This window comes from Trichomycterus rosablanca, chromosome 3 (assembly GCF_030014385.1).
Source record: "Trichomycterus rosablanca isolate fTriRos1 chromosome 3, fTriRos1.hap1, whole genome shotgun sequence".
Taxonomy (NCBI): Eukaryota; Metazoa; Chordata; class Actinopteri; order Siluriformes; family Trichomycteridae; genus Trichomycterus; species Trichomycterus rosablanca.
Genome location: NC_085990.1, coordinates 6,971,314 through 6,989,368, shown reverse-complemented (window position 1 = coordinate 6,989,368; position 18,055 = coordinate 6,971,314). Strand labels below are relative to the sequence as shown.

The window sequence follows — 18,055 nt, the reverse complement described above, 5'->3', positions numbered from 1 at the left end:
TATGAGTTTGATGTCTTATTAGAATCCTCTCTACTGAGGTAGCTGCCCAAGTAGGCAGTAGGCAACAAGGCAGCCCACTAGGTTTTCAGACAGATCCAATATATACATACATTTATATATATATATATATATATATATATATATATATATATATATATATATATATATATATATATATATATATATATATATATATATATATATATATATATATATAAATACTTTAAGAACTGCCAAATGAAGCTTGAAGTCCCCTGACATTATTTAAAACACAAACATCAAAAACTCTACAGATGATGAAGCTTTGTCAGCCTTGGCTTAGTTTTTCTATTAGTGTGTGAGAGACATACTTGACCACGTAGAGCTCTGAGCTGGTCCAAGAGTAGTTTAGCTTTAGCAGATCTGCCGGACAAGGCTCTGGAAGTGCAAGTCAAGATAATAAGCAGACTGTAATGAAAGCACACGGAAAAAGATCTGCTACTCCTGGCCAGTAATGACTTATGAGAGCATATATAAGAAAGCAGCTAAAAGATTTATGAATATTACTTTAAATAAAGAGATGACCATAAATACACCATGCACCATGTCTGAAAGCTTTATAGAGAATTCAATGGTTCTTCAATAGTCTTTAATAAATGAGACATCAAACAGAATTTAGACCTAAATAAGACAACATATGTCCAATTAAAATCAGTTTTTAAACCAAGAGAAAAGGATACAGTTCAAACTCAGTGCTGGATTGAAGGATCACTGGGAGATCTGTAACCCGAATCAACTGGATCAGCTCAAGAACGGGCTGGTAATAATGAAAGACCTGCATGAGAAACAATATAAAATTATTAGAATTAGATCATTAGAATGATTAGATGATGAGGTCCAAATTCTGAGGTCCACAATGTTTATCTAAAAACTCAGGAACATTAATGTAGATAAAATGTTAATGTTTTGAGTCGGTGAAAGAAGATGGGGAGCATTTTAGATTTGTTTTATGAAATGGCCAATCAAAATTCAAACAGTTCAGAAGTTTTCTTTAAACCCTCCTTAATAGCAGGCCAACTTTAATGGCTCGCAAGCCATTTCAAAAATCGTATTGGTGGGCGCCCAGATGGCGCAGCGGGATTATCCGCCGACGCACCAGCACTGAGTTTCTGAACTCCAGGGGTCAAGGCTCTGTGTTGCCACTGGTCAGCTGGGCGCCATCTGGCGGGCATAATTGGCAGTGCCTGCAGCAGATACTAATTGGCCACCATATCTGCAGGGTGGGGACCGGACTATATGCGGGTGGGTCTTCATACGCTGTGTAAGGACCCTGATTGGCAGAAGAGACGCCTATGCAGACGAGAAGAGGAGGGCTGTACACGTCTAAAGAAGGCAAAAATCTGGTGTCTGTCAGCAGAGGAAGACAAATTGGATTATTCGGGAGGAAAAATGGGGAGAAAAATTAAAAAAAAAAAAAAAAAAAAAAATATATATATATATATATATATATATAAAACCCTCATATTAACCCTCATATATATATATATATATATATATATATATATATATATATATATATATATATGGCGCTTTTCAAATGTAAATAAACCCTCATTGATTTTTAATTTGTATGAAGGTGTACAAAAGTCTTTTATTTGCAAATTCGGGCTTGTCACTGACAGTTTAGCCATTTTCAGTAAAAAAATTAATCGAGATTAAAATTTTTAATCGAACTATTTTTATTTGGCTGTTTGTGCCACATACATGTGTGTCTCTGTGGTAATTAACTGCATTTCAGATGAATTAGGATGTAAAGCGCATGAACTGTCCGATGATAAACTTTAGCGGTTTTCACTTTTTTTTTACGTGCTGATGAAAAGAAATCACGCAAGCTTTGTAACGAGTATTTCCATTGGCTGCTAGAGCTGTCCATCAAAACCGTGTAGCTCCGCCTCCTCCACCTCCGGTAAAAAGTGAAGCTCTGTGTGATGTTTCATCTCAGGTTATTCAGCTTATTCTGTCACATGGTTATACACATGATTTATATTTGTGATGTTTGTAGTGTTTTAAAAATATCAGATACACATTTGTATCTGATATTTATATGGACTAAGCGTTTACATGGACTGTTTTAATTAACACTTTTTTTATATAGCTACAGTCAATAACTTATAGATAATGTCTGCTAACTTGACCGTTTCAGGTATTTATAGGTGTTTAAATGGTAATTTAGAACAGTATTTCCCAGTATTCTTTCTGCACAAACACAGTATTAAAGGGTTTTCTTAATAGATCTATGAAATAATCATATCTGTGTTTTGATGCTTTATTGATGCCTTATATTAGATCAAAACATTATGGTTGGTGCACCTGTTTTCAGTGTCAGGGTTATAAACAGGAAAAGATCCTCACTTTTGTCAGATAATGTGCTTTCTAAAATGAATTTAGATTTAATAATTTTATCATATTTTATGAATGTTTTATTGGTAAACACATTCTTGCAATAACAATGTGCATAACTGTTCAAATTTTGCTAAATTATTAGTTTGCGATTAATTGAGATTATGGTCGTTAATTCGAAATGTATAAACTTAGGGCGGTCACACGATAATTTTTTTTAATCGCGATTAATCACGATTAATTTTGTTCTTTAATCTCGATAAAATTTTTTAATTGTGTGACAGCCCTAATATACAGTATATACAGTGTATCACAAAAGTGAGTACACCCCTCACATTTCTGCAGATATTTAAGTATATCTTTTCATGGGACAACACTGACAAAATGACACTTTGACACAATGAAAAGTAGTCTGTGTGCAGCTTATATAACAGTGTAAATTTATTCTTCCCTCAAAATAACTCAATATACAGCCATTAATGTCTAAACCACCGGCAACAAAAGTGAGTACACCCCTTAGTGAAAGTTCCTGAAGTGTCAATATTTTGTGTGGCCACCATTATTTCCCAGAACTGCCTTAACTCTCCTGGGCATGGAGTTTACCAGAGCTTCACAGGTTGCCACTGGAATGCTTTTCCACTCCTCCATGACGACATCACGGAGCTGGCGGATATTCGAGACTTTGCGCTCCTCCACCTTCCGCTTGAGGATGCCCCAAAGATGTTCTATTGGGTTTAGGTCTGGAGACATGCTTGGCCAGTCCATCACCTTTACCCTCAGCCTCTTCAATAAAGCAGTGGTCGTCTTAGAGGTGTGTTTGGGGTCATTATCATGCTGGAACACTGCCCTGCGACCCAGTTTCCGGAGGGAGGGGATCATGCTCTGCTTCAGTATTTCACAGTACATATTGGAGTTCATGTGTCCCTCAATGAAATGTAACTCCCCAACACCTGCTGCACTCATGCAGCCCCAGACCATGGCATTCCCACCACCATGCTTGACTGTAGGCATGACACACTTATCTTTGTACTCCTCACCTGATTGCCGCCACACATGCTTGAGACCATCTGAACCAAACAAATTAATCTTGGTCTCATCAGACCATAGGACATGGTTCCAGTAATCCATGTCCTTTGTTGACATGTCTTCAGCAAACTGTTTGCGGGCTTTCTTTTGTAGAGACTTCAGAAGAGGCTTCCTTCTGGGGTGACAGCCATGCAGACCAATTTGATGTAGTGTGCGGCGTATGGTCTGAGCACTGACAGGCTGACCCCCCACCTTTTCAATCTCTGCAGCAATGCTGACAGCACTCCTGCACCTATCTTTCAAAGACAGCAGTTGGATGTGACGCTGAGCACGTGCGCTCAGCTTCTTTGGACGACCGACGCGAGGTCTTTTCTGAGTGGACCCTGCTCTTTTAAAACGCTGGATGATCTTGGCCACTGTGCTGCAGCTCAGTTTCAGGGTGTTGGCAATCTTCTTGTAGCCTTGGCCATCTTCATGTAGCGCAACAATTCGTCTTTTAAGATCCTCAGAGAGTTCTTTGCCATGAGGTGCCATGTTGGAACTTTCAGTGACCAGTATGAGAGAGTGTGAGAGCTGTACTACTAAATTGAACACACCTGCTCCCTATGCACACCTGAGACCTAGTAACACTAACAAATCACATGACATTTTGGAGGGAAAATGACAAGCAGTGCTCAATTTGGACATTTAGGGGTGTAGTCTCTTAGGGGTGTACTCACTTTTGTTGCCGGTGGTTTAGACATTAATGGCTGTATATTGAGTTATTTTGAGGGAAGAATAAATTTACACTGTTATATAAGCTGCACACAGACTACTTTTCATTGTGTCAAAGTGTCATTTTGTCAGTGTTGTCCCATGAAAAGATATACTTAAATATCTGCAGAAATGTAAGGGGTGTACTCACTTTTGTGATACACTGTATAGTGTATCCAAATTGAGCACTGCTTGTCATTTTCCCTCCAAAATGTCATGTGATTTGTTAGTGTTACTAGGTCTCAGGTGTGCATAGGGAGCAGGTGTGTTCAATTTAGTAGTACAGCTCTCACACTCTCTCATACTGGTCACTAAAAGTTCCAACATGGCACCTCATGGCAAAGAACTCTCTGAGGATCTTAAAAGACGAATTGTTGCGCTACATGAAGATGGCCAAGGCTACAAGAAGATTGCCAACACCCTGAAACTGAGCTGCAGCACAGTGGCCAAGATCATCCAGCGTTTTAAAAGAGCAGGGTCCACTCAGAACAGACCTCGCGTTGGTCGTCCAAAGAAGCTGAGTGCACGTGCTCAGCGTCACATCCAACTGCTGTCTTTGAAAGATAGGCGCAGGAGTGCTGTCAGCATTGCTGCAGAGATTGAAAAGGTGGGGGGTCAGCCTGTCAGTGCTCAGACCATACGCCGCACACTACATCAAATTGGTCTGCATGGCTGTCACCCCAGAAGGAAGCCTCTTCTGAAGTCTCTACACAAGAAAGCCCTCAAACAGTTTGCTGAAGACATGTCAACAAAGGACATGGATTACTGGAACCATGTCCTATGGTCTGATGAGACCAAGATCAATTTGTTTGGTTCAGACGGTCTCAAGCATGTGTGGCGGCAATCAGGTGAGGTGTACAAAGATAAGTGTGTCATGCCTACAGTCAAGCATGGTGGTGGGAATGCCATGGTCTGGGGCTGCATGAGTGCAGCAGGTGTTGGGGAGTTACATTTCATTGAGGGACACATGAACTCCAATATGTACTGTGAAATACTGAAGCAGAGCATGATCCCCTCCCTCCGGAAACTGGGTCGCAGGGCAGTGTTTCAGCATGATAATGACCCCAAACACACCTCTAAGACGACCACTGCTTTATTGAAGAGGCTGAGGGTAAAGGTGATGGACTGGCCAAGCATGTCTCCAGACCTAAACCCAATAGAACATCTTTGGGGCATCCTCAAGCGGAAGGTGGAGGAGCGCAAAGTCTCGAATATCCGCCAGCTCCGTGATGTCGTCATGGAGGAGTGGAAAAGCATTGCAGTGGCAACCTGTGAAGCTCTGGTAAACTCCATGTCCAGGAGAGTTAAGGCAGTTCTGGGAAATAATGGTGGCTACACAAAATATTGACACTTCAGGAACTTTCACTAAGGGGTGTACTCACTTTTGTTGCCGGTGGTTTTGACATTAATGGCTGTATATTGAGTTATTTTGAGGGAAGAATAAATTTACACTGTTATATAAGCTGCACACAGACTACTTTTCATTGTGTCAAAGTGTCATTTTGTCAGTGTTGTCCCATGAAAAGATATACTTAAATATCTGCAGAAATGTGAGGGGTGTACTCACTTTTGTGATACACTGTATATATATAAAATATATTAAAAAATATATATACATTTATAGTATCGGGCCGCAAATGGCCCAGGGGCCGTAGTTTGGACATCCATGGTCTAGGAAGACAAAAAGCAACAGAGATTTAAACAATTAAGAAACGCTTCAGCTGAACGCACCAGGGTGACCCATCAGTCCACTGTGTGTAAAAGTACATGGGTAAATGTTTAACACTAAAACATTAAAAAGCAGAAAATAACAAATGCAAAATCAGACTATTGTAATATAGAGCATAATCATATAACTGAATTATAACAGCCGGTTGTGTTCCCACCAAGCACTAGAACTACAGTATTGGGATTAGGGTTCGTTTCAGAATAAAGAAATTGCCTAAAAAAAAGACCCCAGCTCGACTAAAGTGCCGTTGTCTGTAATAAGTAAAAACGGTCCAAACAAATGCACATTTATTACCCCAGTTTCAGTAGAACAGCTCTCACTGTTTCATATAATCTTATTTCAGTAGCAGATGGCAGGTAATGTCTCAAGCCCATAAACAAAGTGATACATGGAAGAATTACATCTTAATGTCTGTTGCACTAACAACGCTCATAAAGTTGGCGGGAGCTGGAGGAGAAGTTAATGGTACTAATAAGCCTCAGAGCAGTAAATCTTGTGTGCGTGAGGTGAGCCCTGGGTAAACAGCCGACAGGGTGCAATCTGCTTCCTCAAAAGCTACGACTCGACTGATTCATCCACAGCGGAAAAAAAACCTCATTACTGTTAGATTCCACAGTCTCACTTTCATGACACAGAGAGAAGGATGAGAGAATTGTTAAAAAAAAAGCATGACAGGGACAGCAAGCAAATGAGAAAAGAGAAACACAGAATGAGAAAGAGGAAAAGTTCAGCTGAAAGTAAAGAGTGAAAAATTAATCAGGCCTGATGTATGAGGTAGGAAGAGACCAGAAATAAGACCTCTATTATAAGGTAACACAATGTACAGCATCATTTCAGATCTAGTGTCTAGTGATGCACTTAGAGTGGCTGTTTGGGACATATATTTGAAAAACATACAAACATTTTGCTTCCTACTAACATCACTTCTGCCAAATGCATTCTTTTGCAGACTTGAAGACCTCAAATTTAAACCTCAAATTATTCAAGATTTATTTATTAGGATTTTAACATCATGTTTTACACTTTGGTTACATTCATGACAGGAACGGTAGTTACTCACTACACAAGATTCATCAGTTCACAAGGTTATATCAAACAGTTGTCAAACAGTCAAATGTGAGGCGACACATTTATATAATTTTTTTTCCACAGAATGCAACAGATTAACATATTTGATGAAATAATCCTGACTTTCAAGTGCTCGTGTGGCACAGTGGTACTACCTACTACCACTGGGATCCAGGGTTTAAATCCCCAGTGGTGCTATCAGCTAGTCAGGCATCTACATATGAACATGATTGGCTATGTCTAAGAGGGGAAGGATTGGCACTGGGTCATTGTCTAATACTAAAAATAGGCTGGGTGGCTGTATGAACAACGATTGGCTTGTTCATACAGGGTGGGAGCCGGAGGGGACCTCATAACCGATGCAATGATGACCTCTGCTGGCTGATTGATGGCGTCTGCACAGAGTCGAGGGATAATGTGGACAGGGTATGGCTCTCCGTACACAAAGCTGATCTGCATATGAACTCGCCTTGTGCATATGAAAAGATGCAGTCGGGTACTGCACACATGTCGGAGGGGGCGTGTGTCAGTCTCGCTCACCTCAATCAGGGCGTGGATCGGCATTTTTCTGCCGGATGCCCTTTCCTAATGCGACTCTCTGTGAGCACTATGAGCGTACTGATGCGTGTCCACCCAATGACTAGGTTCACATAAAGCCATGCATCCTCTGTATTTGTGAACCCACTATGGGATTCGAACCTCTATAACTAAAGCACTGCTGTTGTGCCACACAAGCTCACAGATTCTGCTAATATATAAGTTTTCAAATCCCCCCCTACCACTTTTACCTCCGTTAGCACGGCACGGTGGCTAAGTGGGTAGCACTGTTGCCTCATAGCAAGAAATTCCTGGGCTCAATCTCCAGGTGGGGCGGTCTGGGTCCTTTCTGTGTGGAGTTTGCATGTTCTCCCCGTGTCCACGTGGGTTTCCTCTGGGAGCTCCGGTTTCCTCCCACAGTCCAAAGACGTGCAAGTGAGATGAATTGGAGATACAAAATTGTACAATAATAACCTTGTGAACTGATGAATCTTGTGTAATGCGTAACTACCGTTCCCGTCATGAATGTAACCAAAGTGTAAAACATGACGTTAAAATCCTAATAAACAAACAAACAACAAACAAACCTCCGTTAGCAAGACATGACTTATATTTGCTTACTGGGACAGAATTAAAAAGCTTCATTATAACATAGAATTGAAGAGAATGTCAAACATGCACTTTTAAACAATGTGGTAGAGCTACTGCAGTCTGAGTAATTCAATTGATTTCTTCTCTAAAGAACTGAATCACTTAACCACGCTTTCTAAAACTGAGGGGTGACTGCAACACTCAGCTCATCAGCTCTGTTTACTGTTTTGCTAAACACATGCATATGGATGCGATTCTGGAAGTGTGATTAGTTTTGGCTTCAGTAACGACAGAGAAAGAAAGGCCACTTACCTCAGGCTGAGTCATGCGGTCATTAAAGCAGCAGGGGTCCGAGTGTGGGTAGAGAACGCTGCTCAAGCTGCCTTGGCTCTGCCACTTCAGACTGAAGCCCTCAAACAGCAGCTCGGAGACAAACTGCAGGACGTGAGAGAAAACAAATGACCAGTTTTACACATGGATATTTAGCCAGGTCTTAAATGGTGGTTTGACTGAACTGGTGTGACGTTCTGACGCAGGGCTTTTTTGGTGGCGGGTAACTACCGGGTTAGTTCACATGTAAAGAAAAAAAAGCAAATACAGTATGGGGTAAAATAAATACTTAAGTGAACGATTTAAATCACTAGAACAGTAAAGTGGCACCAGAATAAAGCGCTGAAATCAACTGTTCAGAGAGGTCAACGTTTCTATACATTTTTATTTATTTATTTATTAGGATTGTAACGTCATGTTTTACACACTTTGGTTACATTCATGACAGAACAAGTAGATACTCTTTACACAAGATATATCAGTTCAATTCTTTAATATCAAACAGTCATGGGCAATTCTGTGTCTCCAATTCATCTCACTTGCACGTCTTTGGACTGTGGGAGGAAACCGGAGCTCCCGGAGGAAACCCACGCATACATGGGGAGAACATGCAAACTCCACACAGAAAGGACCCAGATGGCTCTACCTGGGCATCAAACCCAGGACCTTCTTGCTGTAATGCCACTGTGCCACCCTGTTTGGATTTTAACGTCATGTTTAACACATATGTATCATTTTATGGCATGATCTGTATTATGTTTGAGTCTTCTTAATGCATGTTGTCTTTATATTGGGGATCAGTTTTATATTTTCATTTTTATGGCTGTGAGGTTAAAACTGTTCATGTGTTGTCTAGTAAGAATGCATATATGTTGAATTCTCCTTAAATTGATTACAGTAAATTACTATTATTATTTGCATTTTACTCCCATTGTCTCCCAATTTTGGGTTGCCAATCCACTGCTAGGGACCCAGACGGCATCCAAGGAGGGTATATTTGCCCGACCCTCCGATGTGTCCCAGTTTACCAATCCCTTCTTATTCTCCCATACTTGAGTGGATTTGTGAGTGAGGTTTTGTGTACGGAGAGCCACACCCCAATCTCTGCATTTCTCCTTTTTCTGTACAAGCTTCTAGGCAACCAAGGTCCCTACACAGCGTTGATAATCCCACCCCTTAGTCTGGCTTTCCCACACAGCAGACAGGAGGCCAATTTTGTCTGCTGCAGGAGAGAAAAATTTGAAAGCGTTCACTAGTGATCGAAAACCACTGTATTTGCTTTTTATCTGGGCAGTAATTTTACAGGAAGATGTTTGGGATGAATATAATACTCTGCCCATATAAGTTCTAAAAAGTTATAACAAAAAGGCGCAGCATGGTGGTGTGTCACTAATACCACAGCATCACAACGGCTACAGATTTAACCCCGTGTAGCTTCTGTGGCAAAACTCCAAACGTTTAAACGCTCGGTGTCGTCTCTTATCGTTTCCCCCCCCCCCATACCACACTGTGTGCAACACTTCACATTTGGCTCCACTTTGGAACCCATATTTGCTAACTGAATCTCATGCTCTCTTGAGCACCGAATGAGCACAGTGACAAATCTCAAACTGACAGCCTGAACTTAGCATCTCACACAGCAAAGAGCTTTGGTCTGTTCTCACACATCCATTAGTAAAACGGCACCCACATTATCTCCATTTCAGCAATTCAAATGCAAAACAGGAACAGAAAGAGGATCTTTCAGCAATGAACAAGATAATTATGCTCATTTTACACGTAGGAATCCATAAAATAAATCACAAGCTAACTATACCAGTTCCACCAGTAAACATGTCTTTCACTCCATACAGTAAATATGTGGACGATGTTTTATACAGCACAGAGCCAATTTAGCTTGAATTTAATGTTAATACAAATAAACAATGTAATGAAAGTTAAACTCCTTGTTACTGGATTTCCTCCACATTTTCTGAAGCTGTGTAGCGCCGGACATTTCACCATCCCAGGCATAATGGACAAGCACACCGTGTGTCCAGGCTATCAGCTTTATTTATTTTGAATTGCTGGCATGAGGAAAAGAAACAAATGCTTTCAATTCCTATGCGATGTGAAGAATGCAATCTCAAAGATACATAAGCACACTCCTAAAGACATCCGGACACCCCCGTGCCCTAAAGCACTGACTGATATTACTGCACTGCGCCCAGTGATTCCAGAGAAACCGGACCTGCCGAGACCCTGACCGGGACGAAGCAGTGGTAAAACCACCATGAAAATTCTTTACATTTTTATATTCAGTTCAATAAAGTCAAACAGATTGGTTTAACCGCCCTACAAATGCAAACCACAGTAACCAGGCTACAACCCGAATAATGAGTCAGCGACTGGCTGCGTTCCTCCGAAAGAGCACAACTGAAACCTGGTCACCATCACACAAATAAAACAGATGTCTAAATACTTCTCTTCAGTCATAACTCAATTTTCATAATGAAGGATTTTAGCACATTTTGCCTGTGTATGGCAGTTTGGTTTAGTAATAGGTTTGGCATTCTTCCTCCATCTACAATCTGCTCGTTTCTTCTCTATTACAATCCCACAGATGTATTACAGGCTTCAGGGTAAAGCTCTGTAGGGGGCCACTGTATGTAACTCTGTATTAAACACCCACACACATATATGTTTATACATACATTTATTCATGCCTGATCTGTTTAAGCAGAGAGCGGTTGTTTCTCAAACACAGTGAGACGGTGAACAAGGAAGCTTCATGAGGCTTTCACACTCTGAATAAATCAGAATGAATCAATAATCCAGCATTCAGCCTATAAAATATGTACAAATTAACTCATTTGGCAGAACGTAAAGTCATGATGTCCATTTACTCCTTAACTAGCTGAACTATAAATAACCTGAATCTTAATATTAAATTCTGCTCACAATTATTTTACAGTTTCTTAGGCAGAAATGAAATATGTTGGAATACAATATATTTTATTGGTTCATTGCATTTAATTTTAAACAAGTGCTTTATCCTGGTCAGGGTCACAGCGGGTTCGGTTTTACAAAAAACTCTTTCCTTAGACATAGCCAATCATGTCTGTGTAGCTGCCCAACTGGCCAACAGCACCACTGAGATATGAACCCAGATATTAGTGGGGCTTGGCTACCGTAATAGCCCGCTGTGCCTCGCTAATACCATATGCTATTGGTGTTAGTATGAACAAATAAAAGACAACAAACAGTTTGGTAAGGATTCGGTGTCTGGTCCTTTACTGGCTATTTATTTATGTTATTGCACGACTGCCCTCTGGTGGACAAACACTGAACTTTCAGACAGTGACAACCAGTCTTTTGTTTAATCAGCCGGGACTAATGTGGAGTGTGTATCTGTTCTAACCATATTCCAAACTACAAGCTCTGATAGGTCAATCTGCTCTATTTAATCATTATTTTTATAAATTACACCTATTCTACAAATAAACTTCACAGGTATACAATCACTGACTGCAGCCCATCTGTTGCTACATACACTCTCTCACCCCTTTTGCTCCATTCATCAGTTTAAAAGGACCTCCCTATAACCCTCACTGACCAGTTTTTTTATCAAGGTGGTGGGTCATTCTCAGCTCTGCAATTTCACTAACAAAGTAAGGATGTAAAAATCTGGTATCAGGTATCTGGTGCAGACATGTTGTTGGAATTTTAAACTCTCACTGTCAGTGCAGGTAGGAAAATAGAGCTGTACACCTACAAGTGCTAACAGGGAGTGTCTGTAATAAAAAAGTTTTTTTAAACAACACTGCTGCACCTGCTATACTCATCCTCGTGTCAAAAACAGTGCTGTGAACAATCTATAAACAAACATCTGGACAGGTGGCCAAGTGGGTAGCACTGTCGCCTCACAGCAAGAAGGTCCCGTGTTCGATCACCAGGTGGGGTGGTCCGGGTCCTTTCTGTGTGGAGTTTGCATGTTCTCCACGTGTCTGCATGGGTTTCCTCCCACAGTCCAAAGACATGCAAGTGAGGTGAACTGGAGATACGAAATTGTCCATGACTGTGTTCAATATGAACTTGTGAACTGATGAATCTTGTGTAATGAGTAACTACTGTGTCTGTCATGAATGTAACCAAAGAGTGTAAAACATGACGTTAAAATCCAAACAAACATCATCTGGACAGTGGGGGTCCTATGGGGGTCCCTTTGAAAGCATGTGTACAAAGCAACATAGGTCTACAGTTACATTGACATTTTAGGCATTTAGCAGACGCCTTTATCCAAAGCGACTTACAGTACTGTGACAGTATACAGTCTAAGCAATTGAGGGTTAAGGGCCTTGCTCAAGGGCCCAACAGCAGCAACCTGGCAGTGGTGGGGCTTGAACCAGCTACCTTCTGATTACAAGTCCAGTATCTTAACCACTAGGCTACAATGTCCCTACAGTTAGTAATTGTATACCTACAAAGTACCTGTATTGTAGATGTAGCTTATCAAATAATCCATGACTGTACTGTACATAAGAGACAGGTGTACCTAATAACATGCTTGTTAACTGAAAGTGTTCAAAGAGTGAAGTGGTACTGAACTTCACTGTGTGTAATGCAGACCTGTGGACTGAATTGAAACCTAATACAGACCGAGCACAGAAACATTTAGGGGGGCGTTACCTTCTTCTCTCGGATGAGCAGCCCCCCTCTCCACAGCTCAGAGACATCGATACAACCTTCCACCAGAGAAAAAGGACACATTCTGCCTGACAGGTACGAGGCTGCATGTTGCCATCTGAAAAGAGGAAGAATAATTTGCTCCTGTATTCTTATATCAACAAACACATGATAAAAATTTTAAATATATGGTACATTCTGATCATTGCTGGCGTTAATATTTTTGTTTTGGACCCCCAAACACATTTAAGTGCGGTGATAGAAAGTCTAAAGTTCAAAAGTGCAAGCAACACCTGCTTTTGCACTGTAGAACATCTATTCATCATAATGAAATACCAACATGGTACAGTGGTAGCTTAGTGGGTAGAGCTTTGTGCTATCAGTCAGAAGATCCAGGCTCTGCTATGCAGCCACTGTTGGGCCCTTGAGCAAGACCCTTAACCCTGACTCCTCCAGGGGCACCGTACGATGGCTGATCCTGTGCTCTGACCCCAGCTTCCAAACAAGCTAAAATCCATAATAAAGGCATTCTTTTCCTTCGTAAAATGTTTTTCCACTGCTTTACTCCGGTCAGGGTTGCAGTGGATCCGGCTTCCACAGAATCACGGGGCACAATGCAGTAACACACCCCAGACAGGACGCCAATCCAGCGTGAGGCCTCGGCCAGCCAACAACCCTCAGACATAGCCAATCATGCCTGTGTGTAGACACCCGACCTGCCGATAGCACCACTGGGAATTTAAACCCTAGATCTAGCATGATTATGGTGGGCTAGCATGGTGGGCACCACAGCCACCTGAGGCTGAAGCCTGTAAGTTGAGGCTGCTGTGCCAACAATGCAGCTCCTGCTAGATGTGACGGACACTTGGCGAGTTTGCACCCAAAATTTTCAGAACTCACTATGGACTTTCCAATTGCTTGTTTATTTTTTGCTGTTTATAACATTTAGTTTTAATTAATTTTGTTTATGTATGATGTGTAAATTCTAATCATTCAAATGATTTCTCAGGCCACCCAAGGAGGATGGGGTCCCTGCTGAGACTGGTTCCGCTCAAGGTTTTTTCCTGTAATTGTTTTTTTGCCACTTTCGCCCTCGGCTTGCTCAACAGGGGTTTTTGGTCTGTCGGTCCTGGTTGCTTTGAGACAATGTCTATTGTAAGAAGCACTATACAAATAAATTTGACTTGACTTGATATCTACATAAGAGCAAAGTCACAATACTTAGACATGACCTGAAAATTATGATGGACTACAAATAAAAAGTCAGTATAAATATGCATACATATTTGAAAATAGATTTCATGACAGCATTAAAACAATGCTTGTTACTTGTACATCGTGAAACTGTGTCCGTCATGATTGTCAGTAGTGGACATAATACGTGTAGAATTGTTACCCTGCACTGTGCTCTGTAACTACAGTCGTCCGTGCTGAGTGCCAAGCTTGCATGTGCTTCAGTGAGCCCATCACAGGCAGGAAGTCTTTCATGGTCACCTCATCCTCACACAGCAGAATCACATCAAACAGGAACTTTCCTGTCAGTCAGAAAACACACTGCATGTCTATAGAACATTTAAAATGTATTATTCCTCCAGCAGTGAGGGCTGGGTGCGTACGCGTTCATCGATCTTACCTGGAGGAGGAAGTTTGTCTGCTAACTGATGAAGGGCCTCGGCTGCCTCCTCGAACAGACTGTAAAAGAGTGTTAAAAGAATGACGCAGAAGAAATGTACAATACCGTCACTGATACAATCGGCATCCGCCGCTGATAAACTGAGCACTCACTCTGGATGCGATGTGAAGTCGTACGGATGGGTTTGTTCCTCTTGCTGCTGCAGAAAGCTGGCACAGTTCTCCACGGCTGAGGGCAGCGACTCGTCACCGTCACTGCGCTGCGCACACACCTCTTCCCACTCTGAACTGCAAAACTAGCAGGCGGGAAACATGCAGAAAACCAGTGCTGTGATGTGCAACTAATAAATAGCTACACTGCAGTAAAAACATGATATACAGATTCACTTCACTCAGAACCTCCACAGCTTCGGCATTGAGTTTGGGTCAGAATACTGCAACTGTCAGTGCTGTTGGAAAAGAATTTGCTCCCATTTCAAATGTCACAATTATATGTTTTTATAGGGATGGTATTAGTCAGGTGATGTGCAGTGCCTTTTTTTCACCAGACATTACCCCTTAATGTTCTACTCTGAGCAAGATGTCATCTGCCTTTTATTTAACAGTTGCCTTTATCATGCCACTCCACCAATCAAGCCTTATTTACGAAGTGCTGCAGAGATGGCTCGTTCTCCCATCTCTGCAGAAGAGTTTAGGAGCTATCTAAGAATGACTGTTAGGTTCTCCTACCACCCTAAACTCAAAATTAGGACAGCCAACCATAGGAAGGTTCAAAGGTGTGCTGAGCTTCTTCCATTTTGAAATTACTAAGCATTACTAAGTGTTTTATATCCTTGCTCTGATCTATGCCTTGCCACAGCTTGATTGTGGAGATCCACATACTGTTCATTGGACTTCATGGTTTGGTTTTTGTCCTGACAATGCTGTGTAAACTGTTGTCACTAATACACCCAGGTGTGCCTTTCCAAACTATGACCAATCAATTCAAATTTTAACCCAATTTAAGGGAAATCATGCAAACAGGATACATGATGTGAAGATCCACAGCAAAGCGTGTGCATATTTCTATTAATTATTATTTTAAATTATTTAACTCTAAAAACATTTTCACTTTGTCATTACGGGTGATGAAGTGTGCACAGCATTTACAAAAAAACAATAGTCTGTCTTGATTGTCTAGAGGAGGGTTGGCTGAAGCCCTGCGATGGATCAGCACCCTATTAGGCTCATTCCTGTCTAGTGGAACCAGACCTGTCCTGACTCTGACCAGAATAAAGTGGTTATTAAATATCATATGTATATACATAGCAAGAGAAAGAAAGAAAGAGGGAGAGTGTAATATCAGATAACCGCCTGACACCGCAATTTGCATCAAAACTCTGAATAAAGTGGAAACTGTTACTTAGTCTGAGCACTTACCTGTGCTGGGCCATGAGTCGCCTGAATAGCAAAGTACCACTTTTGTGAAGCAGGTGTTCCACTCAGAGAACAAGCTAAAAAAAAAGCATCACACACATGGATCAACATAAAGAAAAAAATTGAGACACTGCCATTTAGTGGTTTACCATAATTACCAGGAAATGGTGAACTCTGTGATGAACAGTTAGTCCTGGATATATCTTTCAATTTGTCGTACACCTGTCTGGCAGCTTCAATCCCTGAAATGCAACATGCACAAACAATATACCTCAGATATGGACAGCTAGCATTCAGCTATGCTGAAGTTCGCAGTGTGCTGCTTATTGTTCTCGGTTAACTGTTGTTTCTGCTGTTTTCAGGTCATCCTGCACCTGACTTCTCTCTTGCCTTTCACTTTATGAAACTTTGTGTGGTGCACCTGTTCTGGAATGTTTTGTAGCTTCTTAAGCTTTTTATTTGTGGATTATCTGGACAATTATAGAAATATTTAAGGTGTTTGCTAGACAGCTTCAGATCAAGTTTTGTTTGATCATTTTGACACCTGAGAACTGCTTCACCTTCACTCATACTTGTCTCATACACAGATCAGCCATAACATTAAAACCACCTCCTTGTTTCTACACACACTGTCCATTTTATCAGCTCCACTTACCATATAGAAGCACTTTGTAGTTCTACAATTACTGACTGTAGTCCATTTGTTTCTCTGCATGCTTTGTTAGCCCCCTTTCATGCTGTTCTTCAATGGTCAAGACCCCCACAGGACCACCACAGAGCAGGTATTATTTAGGTGATGGATCATTCTCAGCACTGCAGTGACACTGACACGGTGGTGGTGTGTTAGTGTGTGTTGTGCTGGTATGAGTGGATCAGACACAGCAGCGCTGATGGAGTTTTTAAACACCTCACTGTCACTGATGGACTGAGAATAGTCCTCCAACCAAATATATCCAGCCAACAGCGCCCAGTGGGCAGCGTCCTGTGACCACTGATGAAGGTCTAGAAGATGACCAACTCAAACAGCAGCACCAGATGAGCGATTGTCTCTGACTTTACATCTGCAAGGTGGACCAACTAGGTAGGAGTGTCTAATAGAGTGGACAATCAGTACCAGCACAACACACACTAACACACCACCACCATGTCATTGTCACTGCAGTGATGAGAACACCACCTAAATAATACCTGCTCTGTGGTGGTCCTGACCATTGAAGAACAGGGTGAAAGCAGGATAACAAAGCATGCAGAGAAACAGATGGACTACAGTCAGTAATTGTAGAACTACAAAGTGCTTCTATATGGTAAGTGAAGCTGATAAAATGGACAGTGAGTGTAGAAACAAGGAGGTGGTTTTAATGTTATGGCTGATCAGTGTATAATGAAACCAGGTACAACTGGAAAACATATATACATTTTGAATAAAATGACAATACATTCCCACTATATTTATTTGGTATTTTAAACCTATATTTGCTTTTTGCTTATATTTATAAGTACAAAGTCAACAGACACTGTGTGTAAATGAATATATGCACCAAGTCTTGGTTCTACAACCTTACTGAAGACTTGGTAGAGCAATGTGTCTAGTGACATTACTGTTTATACGTTCACGTTATTCATTTTAACGATACATTTGTTAATAATAATTAATAATAGTTAATAATAACTGATATGGCAACCAGTGACTAGTTAGACTTTACCTTAACACCACTAGCTTTAGCATAAACAGAATAAATTAGCATTACTTCTTACCGCTTATGGCGTTCTCTTCCTTCAGTTCCAAACTTATTAGAACAACAAGCACATATCTGTCCATAACTTTTAAAACATAACATAAATAACAAATAAATGAATAAAAGAAACCGGCTGGGTATAGCTCGAAACAAATTTCCCCGCGTTCTAGCAAAGATAGCTTTGTTACAGGCT

General features: G+C 41.0%; 1 protein-coding gene across 1 annotated transcript in view; it reads right to left on the bottom strand.

Annotated features, from left to right (window-relative positions):
* mtbp (MDM2 binding protein) overlaps positions 1–18,038 on the bottom strand; it is a 46,399-nt gene extending 28,361 nt beyond the window's left edge. Inside the window, exons 1-10 of the mRNA XM_062992553.1 lie at positions 17,882–18,038; positions 16,285–16,368; positions 16,130–16,203; positions 14,864–15,006; positions 14,712–14,770; positions 14,475–14,613; positions 13,082–13,196; positions 8,396–8,518; positions 720–814; positions 351–417 (exon numbers count right to left, since the gene is read on the bottom strand). Of these exons, the coding sequence (XP_062848623.1) occupies positions 351–417; positions 720–814; positions 8,396–8,518; positions 13,082–13,196; positions 14,475–14,613; positions 14,712–14,770; positions 14,864–15,006; positions 16,130–16,203; positions 16,285–16,368; positions 17,882–17,945 (963 nt within the window). The 5' untranslated portion in view covers positions 17,946–18,038. The remainder of the gene's footprint in view (positions 1–350; positions 418–719; positions 815–8,395; positions 8,519–13,081; positions 13,197–14,474; positions 14,614–14,711; positions 14,771–14,863; positions 15,007–16,129; positions 16,204–16,284; positions 16,369–17,881) is intronic.
* Positions 18,039–18,055: the final 17 nt, after the last annotated feature.